Source organism: Oncorhynchus gorbuscha, linkage group LG18 (genome assembly GCF_021184085.1).
Source record: "Oncorhynchus gorbuscha isolate QuinsamMale2020 ecotype Even-year linkage group LG18, OgorEven_v1.0, whole genome shotgun sequence".
NCBI lineage: Eukaryota > Metazoa > Chordata > Actinopteri > Salmoniformes > Salmonidae > Oncorhynchus > Oncorhynchus gorbuscha.
Genome location: NC_060190.1, coordinates 52,272,658 through 52,292,576, shown reverse-complemented (window position 1 = coordinate 52,292,576; position 19,919 = coordinate 52,272,658). Strand labels below are relative to the sequence as shown.

The 19,919-nt window shown below is 43.3% G+C and overlaps 1 protein-coding gene and 1 pseudogene across 12 annotated transcripts in view; one reads left to right on the top strand and one right to left on the bottom strand.

Moving 5' to 3' along the window:
- LOC124004176 overlaps positions 1-1,246 on the top strand; it is a 101,518-nt pseudogene extending 100,272 nt beyond the window's left edge.
- Positions 1,247-7,613: 6,367 nt separating this feature from the next.
- The window catches only part of kcnab2a (potassium voltage-gated channel subfamily A regulatory beta subunit 2a), a 137,282-nt gene continuing 124,976 nt past the window's right edge, over positions 7,614-19,919 (bottom strand). For 8 of the 12 annotated variants that reach the window (XM_046310251.1, XM_046310250.1, XM_046310248.1 and 5 more), the window contains 10 exons: positions 18,501-18,545; positions 17,937-17,980; positions 17,293-17,379; positions 16,677-16,685; positions 16,129-16,214; positions 15,701-15,821; positions 13,221-13,315; positions 11,413-11,533; positions 8,385-8,473; positions 7,614-7,829 (listed from right to left, as the gene is read on the bottom strand). In XM_046310251.1, the coding sequence (XP_046166207.1) occupies positions 7,740-7,829; positions 8,385-8,473; positions 11,413-11,533; positions 13,221-13,315; positions 15,701-15,821; positions 16,129-16,214; positions 16,677-16,685; positions 17,293-17,379; positions 17,937-17,980; positions 18,501-18,545 (787 nt within the window). In that variant the 3' untranslated portion in view covers positions 7,614-7,739. Of the gene's footprint in view, positions 7,830-8,384; positions 8,474-11,412; positions 11,534-11,935; positions 13,077-13,220; positions 13,316-15,700; positions 15,822-16,128; positions 16,215-16,676; positions 16,686-17,292; positions 17,380-17,936; positions 17,981-18,500; positions 18,546-19,919 lie in introns of those variants that run through there. The other 4 variants (XM_046310253.1, XM_046310255.1, XM_046310247.1 and 1 more) reach the window with 2 other exon arrangements.

The window sequence follows — 19,919 nt, the reverse complement described above, 5'->3', positions numbered from 1 at the left end:
GAGAAAAGTTGACTGGAACTGACATGTTTATAATGAACAACTTATTATAGTGCTGACAAGGTGTTTTGTCTGTAGTGAAATTGCACAGAATTGTTGAGGTTGCATTCCTCCTCCGTGGTGCTGTTTGTCTATAATGAATGTGTGCTGAGATAAAGAGTAAACTGACAGCTCCTCTGTGTGTGTCCTGTCCTCAGGTGGGCCTCCACGCCTCCCCTACAGAAGCAGGAGGGAGGATAACTCACATCTGGACAATAACGCATTATAGCTCCCCCTTTTGGTTGAAGGCTCCAATCCCCTCAATGAGACTGAGGCAGCAGCACAAGCTTCACTGAAGCCGAACTGAAGTGGATTGAAAGTGTGGATATTATTATTTCAGACATACACACCCCAACAGGGGAGCATATTGCTGCACCCACAGGAGCTGGATGACAGACATGGAGAAATAGACTCTCAGGGGAAGTTTGCTCTGGGGTGGATAATGCTTTGGTGTGCGTGCGTATCTGTGTTTTGAACAGTGAAGGGCTTTTCATTGTGTGTGTAGTATATATGTACGGTGCCCACTCAGGCATGGCCTGACTCATCAGTGTTGAGGTCCTGGATGTTGTGACCTCCTTCTGGTAGTTAGAGGGAGGTCAGGTGTTACCAGGACTACCCTCCTCTGCACACTCCTATCCTGGACAAAGAACCTACGGTATATAGAACCAGGGTCTACGGTGTGTGGAGATGTCCAACACTAACACATTCTTGATTTCAGAGATCCACTGATTCACTCTGCTGTTCTTGAGATATTTGTTTTGTATACTTGGCAACGTTAAAATATTTAATGTTTTTTTTTTTTGTAATTTCCCCCTGGAATTTTGATGGAATTCGTGCATATACCATATACAGTGGCTTGTGAAGGTATTCACCCCCGTGGAATTTGTCCTATTTTGTTGCCTTACAAACTGGAATTAAAGTAGATTTTTTTTGGGGGGGGGTTGTATCATTTGATTTATACAACCTGCCCTTCACTTTGAAGATGCAAAATATTTTTTATTGTGGAACAAGAAATAACACAAAAAACAGAGGACTTGAGCGTGCATAACTATATACCCCTGCAAAGTCAATACTCTGTAGAGCCACCCTTTGCAGCAATTACAGCTGCAAGTCTCTTAGGGTATGTCTCTATAAGCTTGGCACATCTAGACACTGGGTTTTTTGCTCATTCTTCAAGGCAAAACTGCTCCAGCTCCTTCAAGTTGGATGGGTTCCGCTGGTATACAGCAATCTTTAAGTCATACCACAGATTCTCAATTGGATTGAGGTCTGGACTTTGACGAGGCCATTCCAAGACATTTAAATGTTTCTCCTTACACCACTCGAGTGTTGCTTTAGCAGTATGATAAAGATAATGATTTATTTCAGCTTTTATTTCTTTCATCACATTCCCAGTGGGTCAGAAGTTTACATACACTCAATTAGTATTTGGTAGCATTGCCTTTAAATTGTTTAACTTGGGTCAAACATTTCAGGTCGCCTTCCACAAGCTTCCCACAATAAGTTGGGTGAATTTTGGCCCATTCCTCTTGCCAGAGCTGGTGTAACTGAGTCAGGTTTGTAGGCCTCCTTGCTCGCACACACTTTTTCAGTTTTACCCACACATTTTCTATAGGATTGAGGTCAGGCCTTCGTGATGGCCAATCCAATACCTTGACTTTGTTGTCCGTAAGCAATTTTGCCACAACTTTGGAAGTATGCTTGGGGTCATTGTCCATTTGGAAGACCCATTTGCGACCAAGCTTTAACTTCCTGAGTGATGTTTTGAGATGTAGCTTCAATATATCCACATAATTTTCATTTATCATGATGACATCTATTTTGTGACGTGCACCAGTCCCTCGTGCAGCAAAGCAGCCCCACAACATGATGCTGCCACCCCTGTGCTTCATGGTTGGGATGGTGTTCTTCGGTTTGCGAGCCTCACCGTTTTTCTTCCAAACATAACGATGGTCATTATGATCAAACAGTTCTATTTGCTGTTGTTCTGAGATTGATTTGCACTTTTCAAACCAAAGTACGTTCATCTCTAGGAGACAGAACGCATCTCCTTCCTGAGCGGTATGACGGCTGCGTGGTCCCATGGTTTTTATACTTGCGTACTATCGTTTGTACTGATGAACGTGGTACCTTCAGGCATTTGTAAATTGCTCCCAAGGATGAACCAGACTTGTGGAGGTCTACAATATTTTTTGTGGTCTTGGCTCATTTCTTTTGATTTTCCCATGATATTAAGCAAAGAGGCACTGAGTTTGAAGGTAGGCCTTGAAATACATCCACAGGTACACCTCCAATTGCCTGAAATGATGTCAATTAGCCTATCAGAAGCTTCTAAATCCATGACATAATTTTCTGGAATTTCCTAAGCTGTTTAAAGGCACAGTCAACTTAGTGTATGTAAACTTCTGACCCACTGGGATTGTGATACAGTGAATTATAAGTGAAATAATCTTTCTGTAAACAATTGTTAGAAAAATTACTTGTGTCATGCACAAAGTAGATGTCCTAACTGACTTGCCAAAATTATAGTTTGTTAACAAGAAATTTGTGGTGGTTGAAAAATGAGTTTTAATGACTCCAACCTAAGTGTATGTAAACTTCCGACTTCAACTGAATATATACGGAGATCATGTGACACTTAGCTTGCACACCGGTGGATTTGAACTAATTACGTGACTTTTGAAGGTAATTGGTTGCACCAGATCTTATTTAGGGGCGAAATACATATGCACGCACCACTTTAAAAAAAAAGAAGTAATTTCACTTAACCAATTTGGCCCATTACAATTATGTCCATATGTCCATTACTGCATTGTCAGAACTAGAAGCACAAGCATTTCGCTACACTCGCATTAACATCTGCTAACCATGTGTATGTGACAAATAAAATTGGATTTGAAATCCAAATTAAAATCCATTTCAATTACAGGTTGTAATGCAACAAAATAGGAAAAACGCCAAGGGGGATGAATACTATTGCAAGGCACTGTATATGTTTGGCATTTTTGTCAGAGCAATCACTATACAAATGTGTTTAGTTTTTACATCATATACAGTCATTTTTTCATTTGTATGTCATCTGCTCTTACAAAGCCATCAAAGGCAATACATTCCTCATCAAAACAAATCCATGTATCTATATAGTGTAGAAGATGATGAATCCATATCATACAATGCAAAGCGCTTTGAGCTCCTGAAAAAGTGCTTTATAAATCCAGTCCCGTATAATATGTCTATTGCAAGTTAATCTTGTTTAATCCGCTCAGATGTTCGTAGTCTGTCCACCAGAGATATTTTCAGTAAATGCAGTAGTTATGTTTGATGTACAGTATATGAATTGACTTGTTATACACGTTGGTGCTATTGTGCTTTAATCTACTGTATGTTGACCAGTAGATTAACTACATTCTGTTCAGTACATTTGTTTACTACAGTGTTTGATTGGGCAATTTTGATCCATATCCTCAACGTTTAGTTCACCTCTTTGGATTGCAGTGAATCAGGAACCATATGACCTGAGTAGATAGTTGGCTCATCCCGGTAATATTATACAGTACTTTGTTTTTACATGTATAAAGTGCTCTTACATATATTTATATTTCTGTAGTATATAATGTATACAGGTCAAGACAATGGACAGGATTTTTAAAATCAGGGCACCCAGTTAATAACCCATAAGATAAAAACAACCAATGAATGAAACAGACACATGGAAGTGTTGTTTTTCAAATTCATATTTTTTCCATTGTCATTTTATTAAAGACCCAACCTGTACATTTAGTCTAAATTCAGATTCAAGCACAGTGCAGTTAGCAATGACCGCAAATGAAAAGAAAAAAAGAATGAAAAGGCAGAGGTGATCACAACCATAACTATATACACAAAGGTCAAACTATGTACATACAAGAGATAAGACAATGCATACGCAATACAAACAAATTGCTTATTTTTGTCAATATTTACATTGATGCAATATTAACAGAGGAAAATGCAGCACGGTGAAAGAAAGGCCAGAACATAAACAAATGATCTCTAACATACAGCATTCTGTGAGATGAGCGTCATTAATCTGCAGGTCTGATGTCATAGCGATCGGAGCTGATAGTAACATCAATACTATAATATGTTACAGTGGCTGTGTGGAGGGGTTACTGGACAGGGGATCAAAACACACTGGGACACAGAGACCCTAACCCTGCAATGATGAGTCTACTCACTAAACAGCCTGACTTGCACACACACGCACACACACAGGTCCTAGACCACCAAGGGTGACAAGCAGGTACTCCTGGAAAGGCTTGAATGGACCAGGAGATGGTAGGAGCAGCCCAAGGAATGCCAGTTCTACTGTGGACACAATGCAGCAAACCTATACGGACAGTAGTTCATCATGTGTGGTGTATCAATGCTGTTTAAAGTCAAACACACTACTATATTCAGATCAAATTCTGCAATAAAAATCCATAGTGCTTTACTAGTACTCATACTGCTTTCCTAGCCCAATATGCCAGTAAGGAGCAAGCCAGAAAATTGATGAGCTCTGTGGTTCTCATCAACCTCTACAGGGCAGCCTAGAGGTGCACTCAACACCATTACAACTATCACCAGGCAAATCAGTGCACAGCTCTGTGCATGTACATGTCAAATTCAATTGATATTGTGACACAGACCACCAAAATATGTCAATGGAAAACACTCATGGTTGTGGCAATGCCTTTGAGCTATTTTATTTATTAAACATCTGTGCTGAATATTTTTCACTAATTTCCCTGCTGAAGACAATAAGACAGAAAATCATGAACAAATATTAAACAGAGTTCTATTTTTTTGGAGAAAACCACATTGGCCTTTTCTACTAATTCACTTAGACATACATTGCCAGACACAGTAAATCAAATGTGCACATTTTATATTTAACTCATAGATGCTAAAAACAAAAGGAGCATTTGAGCATTTGTTGTCCGACCAGAGGGTCTAGCAAAGCATACACACCTCTTCACTTTGCCTGAGAAGCATCCAAACCTCACCCACCATTACATTTTGTCATACTCACTGACACTACAGTACTATACAACTGTAATCATTGAATCTGAGAATGAGATGGTAGTGAGTATTCCTTATATTTCCACTTGTAAGCATGCCCTTGCTTGTCAGAATAATCCCCATAGGCTGGGGGACGAGGGCTCATGCTGGAGGATGTATGCATCACATGCTCTCCACTTTGTCTCACAGTAAGAGGACCCAACAGCTTGAGAGTGAATACTGATCCAGGGCAGCGTCAGATGTCTTCAGTGTGCAATGTATACGATTATTGAAAATGTATAGATTATCATCTGCCAACTGAAAATAAACGGATCATTCCATAAGTAGTGTACAATGCATGTGTACTGTATATGTGGGTATAAGCATAGAACAGCATGGTCAAGTGATTATGCGGTACACATGAAGAGAGTCCATAGATAATAAGCTAGATAGTACGCATTTTAAGTCGGTCGCTATACTCTTCCAAACAAGCGACAAGACACTTAGATGTGTCGCTGAAAGATGTTGGAATATCTTTGGCTCAAGCCACGTGAAAATGTCTCGATTGGACATTGGACAGGTCCCCATCCACACGTGAAAGAAAGACGTACACATTAAATACATCTTACTAACCAGGTATACAAACAAGTACACACATTCCCTGTTCCAAATTCCTGAGCTGCTGACACAAACCAGCCCTTTCTTCCTAGCAAGCCTCGCACGCATATGTCACACGACAGTCTTCACTCTGTTTGGGCAGGAACAGCTGCCACTAAAACTAATGAGTCTTTCCATATACCAGGGACTACTGTCTCAAGCCCTGTTCATAACTTGCGCCCGTTGTGCTGATCTTGTCCATGATCTGATTGTGTCCACATTTTCTGAAATAGATCTAAACATGGTATTAGAATGTGTCTCATATCAGTCTACTGTGTCCACAGATTTCCTGGTCCCTCCCTGCATGCAAATTATTTGACAGTTATTCTTTCAAAATAATATGTATTCATTTTAAAACACATATTGATGCCGTAGGTCGATGTCACCAGACACAATGCGTGCCTCACTACCTCCGGAGTAGATCAGGAAGATCACAATATGTCTTTGAGTCATCTACACCGGTCTGAAAATGTAGGCACAATCAGAATGTGGACAAGATCAGGACAAAGGATTTATATCCGAACGAGGCATAAACGGGGCTCAAGACCAGTCTGTGCCCTGACGGCCAATGGCAGCTATGGGCCTGCTGTCTCAGCCCAGCACAGCTCAAAATGAGCCTAAATAAGGCAACACACACACACACACATTGAGCACAATTTAGGTAATGTGCCATTTTCATGAGAATTTGCTCTAAAATGACTAATAAAGAGTTCTGTAAAACTGACTGAGTAGCACAATTAAGACCATTACGTCTGATGCAGTTAGAGTAAAACTTCAGAAAGTAACACTGCCACACAAAGGTAAATACAGATACAGCCATAATTTTACATGGCCAGTAATTAACCTTTTCTATGGCAATCAACTAGCCTGCTCAAGGTTCTTATTGACAGATGACAGAACAGGCGCACGAGAGAAGCAGAGCTCAGAGCAGAGCTAAATCCTTCCACTAGGGGGCAGTCCTACACCCTGCTCCACCTGGCTGGTGCAGTTAGTGCAGCTCAGAGGTGGGACTCAGACTAGGGGTTAGTCTGCCTGGCAGAACCAGCACTGTGGAGACCAGATTGACTGAGGGGAACAGATAGGAAACTGAAACAGGAGAGGAGATTCTGATTCTACACTGAAATGACTGACCATGTGTGAGACTGTTTAATTATTTCATCCTCTCACAATGTTCAACAACCTCTCAATGACTGAACTGTACAATACTAAAGTGCTGATTGTTCTGCCTGCAAGGAGGCTAGTACACAGATTATGTAGACCACACAAATAAAACAGATGTTTAAGAGAAACTGTTATGGACATGTACAGGCAATTGGAAACAGAACTCCCCAAAACAAATGTGTTGCTATACATGTGCAACAGAGTATTTGTTGTATATTTGTATAAACTTAAATTCCATTGGTAAGCATTCAGTATTTAGATTTTATTCCACCAAAAATACAATTATATCTGTCTGCCAAGCAAGCGTGTGCTTTTTATTTTATTTTTTAGAAATAATATTTTCTTCGGTTTTTAAACTGCAGCTTCGGCTGAATTGTATGTATAACGGATTCATCTAGTTAACCCCCTGTTCTCTGTATTTTTTCTACCTATCCTTCCTTCCATTGCGGAGGTCACGTATCTATTTATCATCCTTTTCTTTTCCCTGTAAGTCTAAATGATGCTCCCCAGGGTGGCCAAGGTGGGGCCAGACTCATGCGCCGGGGTCTCATTCAGTAAAGCTCAAGCAAACAGAGGATCAGGCAAAGGTGGGGCATAGACCTGCGCTGCAGTCCTGGAGCAGTCCTGGAGCAGCCCTGGAGCAGTCCTGGAGCAGCCGTGGAGCAGCCCTAGAGCAGCCCTAGAGCAGCCCTAGAGCAGCCCTAGAGCAGTCCTGGAGCAGCCCTGGAGCAGTCCTGGAGCAGTCCTGGAGCAGTCCTGGAGCAGCCCTGGAGCAGCCCTAGAGCAGCCCTAGAGCAGCCCTAGAGCAGTCCTGGAGCAGCCCTGGAGCAGCCCTGGAGCAGTCCTGGCTGACTGGCGAAGCGTTAGGAACGGTAGTCCTTTTTACTGTACGGCTTGTTCCCCAGGATGCTATCTACCTCGTGCGTGATGGAGGAGGATAGTTTGGGAAGAACCTGCAGGAGAAAGTACAGATGCATTGAAGGAAACAAGAGAAGGCAAGAGGTAGTGGTTCACTTGTAAAGATTACACATACTTTGTACCATTTGTATATATAGTACTATATGTTGCCCCTGGTAATGTGGACATAACATTTGGAAACTAAATATCAAATGCACTGAGGGAGACCACACATATGCTGAACACACACATGCAAAAGCCCACGCCCACACACACAAAGTACAGCCGTTACAGCTTTTGAACACAATGCCACACTGAATGTTGTACATAATAAATAAGAACACAGAAGGTTCTGGTTCACAAATCCCACTTCGACTGAAATTTGAAATGTTTTGCTTTATAAAAAGGGCCATAAGGGAGAGCCATTTTAGGAATGTGACATCATTGTTATGGACTCGAAGGGGGTGGCATTTTGAACCAATTAAACATGTTGATTGATTATCAAAACTAATTGACAAATTATGCAAATCTATACACTTTCGCTTGCTCAGACACACCCACCTGGACCCTCACTGTGTGGTCTCACTTGGACCCTCACTGTGTGGTCTCACCTGTATTGCTCCTATATTCTCCATCAGCTGGTCGGTGCTGGACGCCCCCAATAAGACGGAGCTCACCCCTTCGTTTCGTAGGCACCACGCTGTAGGGGACGGGTAAACACCAATGACACCCCAATATACTACACAAGTCTTTCTCTCCCACATAACCCTGTCCCTCCCCACCAGTGCCTCAAACATACTAAACACATATAGACCTCCTAACACAAACATGCTAGACACATGTACTGTATAACACTGCCTCATACGTGTCACAAACACCTAATCATGTCTCTCCACAAAATATAACTCCTAGACATGCACCCCAGATACAACACCACACACAATAAACATTACCTACCCCACCTGTATTCACTAATCTTGATCTGGAGATGTGATATTGTCTAAAAGGATTAGTGTACTTCTGTACGGAGACCTTATGCCACTGTGTTCAAACACGGTGTGGGATTAGAACCTCCAGACACACTGGTGATGATGAGACAGAGTCCACTTCCAGGAACAGATCTAACCCACCAAATCTCAGGCTTTCCCAGGATTTAATTTAAAAACCAAGGATCCTCAGGACAGGATGGGTGTAGTAGATTACATACAGTGGGGCAAAAAATGTATTTAGTCAGCAACCAATTGTGCAAGTTCTCCCACTTAAAAATATGAGAGAGGCCTGTAATTTTCATCATAGGTACACAAAATCCAAATTAATTAATGAATTAATTTGCAAATTATGGTGGAAAATAAGTATTTTGTCACCTACAAACAAGCAAGATTTCTGGCTCTCACAGACCTGTAACTTCTTCTTTAAGAGGCTCCTCTGTCCTCCACTCGTTACCTGTATTAATGGCACCTGTTTGAACTTGTTATCAGTATAAAAGACACCTGTCCACAACCTCGAACAGTCACACTCCAAACTCCACTATGGCCAAGACCAAAGAGCTGTCAAAGGACACCAGAAACAACATTGTAGACCTGCACCAGGCTGGGAAGACTAAATCTGCAATAGGTAAGCAGCTTGGTTTGAAGAAATCAACTGTGGGAGAAATTATTAGGAAATGGAAGACATACAAGACCACTGATAATCTCCCTTGATCTGGGGCTCCACACAAGATCTCACCCCATGGGGTCAAAATGATCACAAGAACCACGTGGGGGGACCTAGTGAATGACCTGCAGAGAGCTGGGACCAAAGTAACAAAGCCTACCATCAGTAACACACTACGCCGCCAGGGACTCAAATTCTGCAGTGCCAGACGTGTCCCCTGCTTAAGCCAGTACATGTCCAGGCCCGTCTGAAGTTTGCTAGAGAGCATTTGGATGATCCAGAAGAAGATTGGGAGAATGTCATATGGTCAGATGAAACCAATATATAACTTTTTGGTAAAAACTCAACTCGTCGTGTTTGGAGGACAAAGAATGCTGAGTTGCATCCAAAGAACACCATACCTACTGTGAAGCATGGGGGTGGAAACATCATGCTTTGGGGCTGTTTTTCTGCAAGGGACCAGGACGACTGATCCGTGTAAAGGAAAGAATGAATGGGACCATGTATCGTGAGATTTTGAGTGAAAACCTCCTTCCATCAGCAAGGGCATTGAAGATGAAACGTGGCTGGGTCATTTCAGCATGACAATGATCCCAAACACACCGCCCGGGCAACGAAGGAGTGGCTTCGTAAGAAGCATTTCAAGGTCCTGGAGTGGCCTAGCCAGTCTCCAGATCTCAACCCCATAGAAAATCTTTGGAGGGAGTTGAAAGTCCGTGTTGCCCAGCAACAGCCCCAAAACATCACTGCTCTAGAGGAGATCTGCATGGAGGAATGGGCCAAAATACCAGCAACAGTGTGTGAAAACCTTACAGAAAACTTACAGAAAACGTTTGACCTCTGTCATTGCCAACAAAGGGTATATAACAAAGTATTGAGATAAACTTTTGTTATTGACCAAATACATATTTTCCACCATAATTTGCAAATACATTAATTAAAAATCCTACAATGTGATTTGCTGGATTTTTTTCTTCTCATTTTGTCTTTCATAGTTGAAGTGTACCTATGATGAAAATTACAGGCCTCTCTCATCTTTTTAAGTGGGAGAACTTGCACAATTGGTGGCTGACTAAATACTTTTTTGCCCCACTGTATATATGTCAAACAGATGACAGGGATTATTCACTCACTGGCCAAGGCTGCGTTTTTATGTTCTGGAACGTTCAATTCAACGAAAACAATTCAGTACTGAACGACCAGTTGAAAAACGAGGAGGGGTTGCGTTGTGGGTTGTCAGCATAGCCACTGCCCCCTTTAAATATGTCCCTCATTACTTCAAGCCACATCTCGCCACACCCACCAAACAGGAGAAATGTAACTCAAAGTCTGTTCAAGATCATCCCAGAACGTTTTGGGGAAAGGTGTCGTTTAGTACAAACTGTTCCGCAATGTAGCAAACGCACCTTAGGCCAATGCCATCTATGACGTCACACAGCTACTTTAAACATACAACAGCCCTAAAGCTAGGCTATCAAGTGTGTAAAATAACAGGCTCTAGGTAACTAACGGATACATTTTTTTCCAATGTAGTGACTCTCGGGTGACATAGAATTGTGATCCCGGGACAGTCTCCCTCTTTCATCTGCCACGCTTTAATAGCCCTCCACAGAGCTGGGAATCTGTCAACAGGCTCCTTCCCCCTCGCTCCAGTCGGCTCAGATTTATGTCTGCCATTCCATGTTACTGCTGACGTGGGGCATAGGGACACTTGCTCATCGTATATACACACACCAGTGCACGCGACAGTAAACTCACCAACAGAATCAGTAGCAAGTTTTTACCACTGGCTTGATAAGGCTGACTTGGGATTAGGAAAAGAATCCTGGCTGCTCTAGCGTCTAAGAACTAGATTACCACAAACAGACATACAACATAATACAGACAAACATTCTCACACACAAACCAACAGTTGATAACCACCAGAGGGACGAGGAACGGACAGACAGACAGAGAGAGAGAGAGCGGCAGTGTGTGTCGGCGTACCGATGGCGAGCTGGGGCAGAGTGCAGCCCAGCCGCTCTGCGATTGCCTGCAGCTCTTTCAACTTCGCCTGCTGACGCCGGCCCTCTTCGCTCAAGATCTTGTCCTTCAACCACTGGTAGCCCTGTTGAAACAGCCTGCTCAAAAACACAGCCCTGCCCAACACTGAGGCACTGCACCACCTGTGTCGAGCAGGGCCTGCTTTTAAACACGTGACTCTGTTTGGTAGACCAGGGCCTGCTTTTAAACACGTGACTCTGTTTGGTAGACCAGGGCCTGCTTTTAAACACGTGACTCTGTTTGGTAGACCAGGGCCTGCTTTTAAACACGTGACTCTGTTTGGTAGACCAGGGCCTGCTTTTAAACACGTGACTCTGTTTGGTAGACCAGACCAGACTCTGTTTGCCTGCTTTTAAACACATGACTCTTTTAAACACATGACTTTTTGGTAGACCAGGGCCTGCTTTTAAACACGTGACTCTGTTTCCAGGGCCTGCTTTTACGGGCCTGAAACACTGTTTTTGGTAGACCAGGGCCTGCTTTTAAACACATGACTCTGTTTGGTAGACCAGGGCCTGCTTTTAAACACGTGACTCTGTTTCGTAGACCAAGGCCTGCTTTTAAACACGTGACTCTGTTTGGTAGACCAGGGCCTGCTTTTAAACACATGACTCTGTTTGGTAGACCAGGGCCTGCTTTTAAACACGTGACACTGTTTGGTAGACCAGGGCCTGCTTTTAAACACATGACTCTGTTTGGTAGACCAGGGCCTGCTTTTAAACACGTGACTCTGTTTGGTAGACCAGGGCCTGCTTTTAAACACGTGACTCTGTTTGGTAGACCAGGGTCTGGTTGTCAACACTCTTCTATTGTACAGCCTCCAGCAGGCAGAGAAAAGGAGGACCCTCTCTGGCTCATCTCTCATGTTTCACACACATACAGTGCAAACACACATTTGTTCCAGGATCTAAATGTATAATTATTGTTGCGATTGTGTATAATTCCTTCTAAATATGAATGTACAGTCAACATATTTCAACAGGCTAAAAGCAACCTTGACAAAGGGATTTAATTTCCTGTGTAATAGCCTGTGTAATCCAATGACAAGATCAGGAACAAGCAACCCATCAGTGATTGGATCAGCCAACTACACTGTCGTTGATCAGGCGCCAACACCACAACATACGTATTAATGATCCGTATGCAAAGCTCTACTCAGGAGAACATTATCCACGTAGTTAGATGGAGAAATGGTTTCCTTAACTGTACAGGGTTAAAAGACCATAGCAACCCTGCATACTTCTGCAACAACACAGGCACAGAGTAAGCCCTAGTTGCTGAATTGGTGATGCAGTATATGCATATTGTTGTCATTTGATCTGTGTGTGTGCGCGTGTGAGTGTGCATGCACGTGCCTCTGTGTGTGTGTGTGTGCGCATGTGAGTGAGTGTGTGTGCGCGTGTGAGTGAGTGTGTGTGCATGCACATGCCTCTGTGTGTGTGTGAAATGTGAGATAAGTTGCTTGTGTTGACACCACCAAATAACTGCTGGTGGTAGAGTTGCTACAGAGCTGGTAAACAGAATGGATACACAGAGTTGGTACACAGAGTATGCCGTCACAGGGGACTCAAAAACAAACGCATCTAGGAGACATCAAGTTCTAGAACCTGAAAGACACAGAAAACAGCCATTAAGACAGGAACCAGCCAGGATAAGAAGAGGGCTGAGGGAGAAGAGGGGTTTACATGAGACCAAAGGAGAAACAAAAGAGGTGAACAGGGGGGGCAGGAGAGGGGTGTGGGTAACGCTACCTTAAGAGAGGCGCGGGAGTAAGGTGGTACCCCACTGTCGTATTTCCCTGAGATGATCCCACAGGCCAGCGGTGACCATGTCATCGCCCCCACACCTGAAAACATGGGAACATTGGGTCAGCGCCGTCACCATCACCACTCAGTCCAAATATGCTGTTCCGTCTATACTAAGTCGCCCGAAAATAGAAGACAGGACAGCATCCGGTATTTACCAAGAAAAACACAAAATTGATAAAGAAACCTTTGGTAGAGGCAGCATACATACAGAAATGTACATACACTCAATTAGTATTTGGTAGCATTGCCTTCAAATTGTTTAACTTAGGTCAAACGTTTCGGCTAGCCTTCCACAAGCTTCCCACAATAATAACAATTTTGGCCCATTCCCCCTGACAGAGCTGGTGCAACTGATTCAGGTTTGTAGGCCTCCTTGCTTGCACAAGCTTTTTCAGTTCTGACCACAAATTTTCTATGGGATTGAGGTCAAGGCTTTGTGATGCATGCTTGGGGTCATTGTCCATTTGAAAGACCCATTTGCGACCAAGCTTTAACTTCCTGACTGATGTCTTGAGATGATGCTTCAATATATCCACAATTTTCATGCCTCATGATGCCATCTATTTTGTGACGTGCACCAGTCCCTCGTACAGCAAAGCACCCCCACAACATGATGCTGCCACCCACGTGCTTCACGTTTGGGATGATGTTCTTCGGCTTGCAAGCCTCCCCCTTTTTCCTCCAACTATAACAATGGTCTTTATGGCCAAACAGTTCCATTTTTGTACGATCTTTGTCCCCAATTGCAGTTGCAAACCGTAGTCTGGCTTTCTTTATGGCGGTTTTGGAGCAGTGGCTTCTTCCTTGCTGAGCGACCTTTCAGGTTATATATAGAACTCATCTGGTCTCCCATCCAGGAACTGACCAGGACCAGCCCTGCTTAGCTTCAGAAGCAAGCCAGCAGTGGTATGTAGGGTGATATGCCGCTGGAAGTTTTACTGTGGATACTGATACTTTTGTACCGGTTTCCTCCAGCATCTTCACAAGGTCCTTTGCTGTTGTTCTGAAAATGATTTGCTCTTTTCGCACCAAAGTACGTTCACTTCTATGGGACAGAAAGAGTCTCCTTCCTGAGTGGTATGACGGCTACGTGGTCCCATGGTGTTTATACTTGCGTACGATTGTTTGTACAGATGAACGTGGTACCTTCAGGGGTTTGGAAATTGCTCCCAAGGATGAACCAAACTTGTGGAGGTCTACAATTTTTTTTCTGAGGTCTTGGCTGATTTGTGATACAGTGAATTATAAGTTAAATAATCTATCTGTCAACAAATGTTGGAAAAATGACTTGTGTCATGCACAAAGTAGATGTCCTTACGGACATGTCAAAACTATAGTTGTTAACAAGAAATTTGTGGAGTGGTTGAAAAACAAGTTTTAATGACTCCAACTAAAGTGTATGAAAGCTTCCGATAACTGTATAATAATGATACTATCTATACTGAACAGAAATATAAAAGCAACATGAAACAATTTCAAGTTACAGTTCGTATAAGAGTTACAGTTCATATAAGAGTTACAGTTCGTATAAGAGAGTTACAGTTCGTATAAGAGTTACAGTTCGTATAAGAGTTACAGTTCGTATAAGAGTTACAGTTCATACAAGGAAATCAGTCAAATTAAATTCATTAGGCCCTAATCTATGGATTTCCCATGACTGGGTAGGGGTGCAGTCATGGGTGGGCCTGGGATGGCATAGGCCCACATGTGGAACGTACCGCCAAATTCAGCCAAATTCGATAATACAACATTGTAGGCACCTTATGGTAGAGAAATGATCATGCAATTCTCTGGCAACAGCTCTGGTGGACATTCCTGCAGTCAGCATGTCAATTGCACACTGCCTCACAACTTGAAACATCTGTGGCATTGTGTTGTGTGACAAAACTGCACATTTTAAAGTGGCCTTTTATTGTCCCCAGCACGAGGTGCACCCATGCAATGATCATGCTGTTTAATCAGCTTCTTCATATACCACACCTGTCATGTGGATGTATCATCTTGGCAAAGGAGAATTGCTTACTAACAGGGCTGGAAACAAATTTGTGCACAACGTTTTAGAGAAATAAGCTTTTTGTGCATTTGAACAATTTCAGGTATTTTTTATTTCAGCTCATGAAACATGGGACCAACACTTTACATGTTGTGTTTATATTTTTGTTCGTAATCATTTAAAAAGGTAGACTCAGCTAAATGACATTTGCTACGAGCAGCACCGCAGATATTGTGATGAGCAAGAAGCAAGACAAAGTCACACACAGTATCTGCGCATGTGCAGGAGCTTGTTTCATTTTAACTTTGCGTTTTAAGGCTCCTAGTTGTTGCAGAAATTGACTCACTATGCTGTTTACTTTGTTCATCTACGTCATATTGCTGAGTCTACCTTTAATAGCTATCTCAGTGTCCAGACCAGCTCCACTCACCTATCTTATGGAAGAGCTCTGGCAGCTGCACCTCCACCTTCTCCCTCTGGAACATGTGATACTCTGCCTGCTCACAGATGGGAGGGATCTGGTTGAACTGCCGCGCCACAGAGTACGCCTCCTACAGGACACACAGGGAACAGCAGTGGTTAGCCTGAAGAGTACTATACAGTAGGCATTGGCTAATCAAAGCATGAACAATTTCAGGGATATTTTATTTCAGCTCAAGGAACATGAGACCAACACTTTACATGTTGGTCCCATGGTTGTGACGCCAATCAATCAATATTATGGAAGTCATGATCAGAATATGTCACAGTCAGTGAGAGGATGTTATAGTGGTGTCATGTCATTGCCGGTGCTGAGACTGGGTCTGGGCAGAATGATGACCGGAAGGAGAGGAGGCTGTTTGTGTGTGTTTGTCTCACCATGATCTCCATGGGGCTCCAGCGGGACGTGCCCCAGTACATGGCCATGCCCTGGTTGATCACATGGGTCATCGCCCGCACCGTCTCTGTCAATCAAAAATAAAACAATACACACGCACACACTACAATGAGCAGAGAGACAAATGCTGTGTAGCAAACTGTTCTGATCCAAAGTAGAGCAAGTCAGTTAGACATGAGCAAGTGATTTACAGTTTGCCCGATGGCCATGTTTGAGCTTGTGTGCAACAAAAACAGAAAGCGCAAACACAATGAGGATGAGAGAGAAAGAGAGAGAGTAAAAGAGTGATTAGGAGAGCCTGTAACATTAACACAGCAGCAGCACCACTCTCTCCCTCTCTCTGTGCTGTCCTCAGGCTAGTGACAGAGAGGTGCACCAGATGGCCAAAGTACTTCTTCAGGTACAGGTTCAAACCTTTCCCTGTGAACTACTGCAGTTTATCAACTGTTGAACTCCTAAAAAGGGCAGATGGGTAAAACATAAGAAATGGACAAATCCAAAGCTCATGCTTTTTTTTTTTTTTACATACCAGCTATCCCTGGTTCAAGAGAGGCAGAAATAGAATGACAGGAGCAATGTTAGGTACAACAACAGCGGAGATGGTCTGTGTCAGGGCAGAGTAACAGTAACAGGGACAGTCTGAGGGTGTTGTAACCTTCCTACTGTAGCATGGCCCATAGGGGACAGATGAATACTCTATGACAACGGGAGAACACACAGAGTACTCTGTCATTTAAAGCTCTTCTGCAGACTTGTCTCCAACATTCTATAGGATCGTGCAGTTCCGGTTTTAAAAACAATGTGTTGTAAAACAACACATTTCACTGCACCTATCCGGTGTACAGCATGTGACAATAAAACATATATTATTATTATTCTTTTTTAATGGTGTTATTTTATGCTCCAGCAGTTTTCACTCATATTTAACATTCCCCAGGGCATTGGGAAGCAAGCCAGTAGGGAAGGATGGGGTGAAATGAGGACATAGTTTCATGCACTACACAGAAACATGTAGCCTAGTGAGTTAGAATGGACGTAGGCATGTCAAGAGAAGCTCATGGGATGGAGAGAACCCAGCAGGAGAATAGAGAAGAGGCAGACAGCAGAAGCCAGTGATAGAGGCGGACCAAGATGTTCCTCCTTACCTTCCATGGGAGTGTTGGGGTCCGGTCTGTTTGCAAACACCACGTCCACATACTCCAGCTGCAGTCTCTCCAGTGAGGCCTTTAAACCTACAACGACATGCATCACAGCCACAGTTACACACACTATTATTGTTCAGGGACATGGTTGCAGTCATATCTTATTGAGTGTACTATTGCGAGTACAGCCCAACTGATGTTTTTTTGGGTCTGATGCCAATTAACAGTTTTTGGGGGACAAAACCTAACAATAGCCAATCCAAAGAGCAATTGTCAAAGAAATATGGCTTAAATGTTGCTTTATTACATTGTGACATGAATGGCATCGTCAGAATGGCTGCAAGTGTTCAGATAAACATGACATTCCCTTTTGCCCCCCCTGGGCTCTAATTGCGAGGCAGTGCTCAATATTACAGGTAGAAATTTCAAATAATGTGACTCTAATAAGGTGTTATTTTTCAGAGAAAAGAGGAACTAGGATCTTTCTCAGCAAGACTCCTATCCCCCAAGAGAGTCCACAATTATCAAATTGGAGTCTCTTCTCCCTGGAGCCAAAATAACTAATCAGGATGTTGTCTGATGCAATGTCAGCATTTAATTTTTCATTCTGCCCTTGCTCTGCGTGATCAAGGACAGGATGAGCTTACCTTCTATAATGTGTTTTCGGGACAATCCTCTTTCAGTCTCTGCTCTATGGATCAAAAACACATTTCAGAATCAGTTTAATTACAGCAGAGCCACAGCAAGGCTTTATTTTATTTTCATCATATCATTCAGTCCATCACAGTAACATCCCAATATATACATTTCAGCTTGACTAAAAGCCCATTATAAACTGGGTGGTTCGAGCCCTAAATGCTGATTGGCCGACAGCTGTGATATATCAGACCGTATATCACAGGTATGACAAACCATGTCTTTTTACTGCTCTAATTACTTTGGTAACCAGTTTATAAAAGCAAATAAGGCACCTCAGGGGTTTGTGGTATATGACCAATATAACACACCCCGTCGGGCCTTATTGCTTGATAATAACATCAGCATGGACTACACATTATCACATTAACCAGAGGGCCACTGGGAGGGAGGAATTCTCTGCATGGCATTACATATATACTCTATGACAGTGCCAATCACTCACAGCCCCAGACACATTACAAAGAGCAGCATATTTCTCATTCAGACACACAACCAGAGAAGAGACAACATACTTTCCACCCCAGAAGATCTTTGTTGTGATCACCAGACTGGAACGTCTACATGAGAAGAGGGAGAAAACCCATTACATGTGAGACCACACAAAACATATATAGACAATGAAGCACAGAGAAAGTGTTCCAAGGTTCTCTGGTTGACATGACAGCGAGGGTGTTCCAAGGTTCTCTGGTTGACATTACAGAGAGGGTGTTCCAAGGTTCTCTGGTTGACATCACAGAGAGGGTGTTCCAAGGTTCTCTGGTTGACATCACAGCGAGGGTGTTCCAAGGTTCTCTGGTTGACATCACAGCGAGGGTGTTCCAAGGTTCTCTGGTTGACATCACAGCGAGGGTGTTCCAAGGTTCTCTGGTTGACATCACAGAGAGGGTGTTCCAAGGTTCTCTGGTTGACATTACAGAGAGGGTGTTCCAAGGTTCTCTGGTTGACATTACAGAGAGGGTGTTCCAAGGTTCTCTGGTTGACATCACAGCGAGGGTGTTCCAAGGTTCTCTGGTTGACATCACAGCGAGGGTGTTCCAAGGTTCTCTGGTTGACATCACAGCGAGGGTGTTCCAAGGTTCTCTGGTTGACATCACAGCGAGGGTGTTCCAAGGTTCTCTGGTTGACATCACAGCGAGGGTGTTCCAAGGTTCTCTGGTTGGCATCACAGCGAGGGTGTTCCAAGGTTCTCTGGTTGACATTACAGAGAGGGTGTTCCAAGGTTCTCTGGTTGACATCACAGCGAGGGTGTTCCAAGGTTCTCTGGTTGACATGACAGAGAGGGTGTTCCAAGGTTCACTGGTTGACATCACAACATCACTGTCAAACCAGTACAGTACAGTACAGTGTGCACACACACGGGTTGATGAGGTAAAAGAGTGGGTAAAGGAGACACTTTCATTCCATTATTCAGTCGCTTTGAGGGACACAAGAGCAGGAGCACAGCCATGGCTCTGCTGCCTGCCTGCCTGATCTTTTATCTCTCTCTGCCTGCCTGACTGATCTTTTATCTCTCTCTGCCTGCCTGACTGATCTTTTATCTCTCTCTCTCTGCCTGCCTGACTGATCTTTTATCTCTCTCTCTCTGCCTGCCTGACTGATCTTTTATCTCTCTCTCTCTGCCTGCCTGACTGATCTTTTATCTCTCCCTCTCTGCCTGCCTGACTGATCTTTTATCTCTCTCTCTCTGCCTGCCTGACTGATCTTTTATCTCTCTCTGCCTGCCTGACTGATCTTTTATCTCTCTCTGCCTGCCTGACTGATTTTTTATCTCTCTCTGCCTGCCTGACTGATCTTTTATCTCTCTCTGCCTGCCTGACTGATCTTTTATCTCTCTCTGCCTGCCTGACTGATCTTTTATCTCTCTCTGCCTGCCTGCCGGTGCACAGTGGAGTACACCACACTGCTCACTTACCTTCCAATAAGGTAGAGCG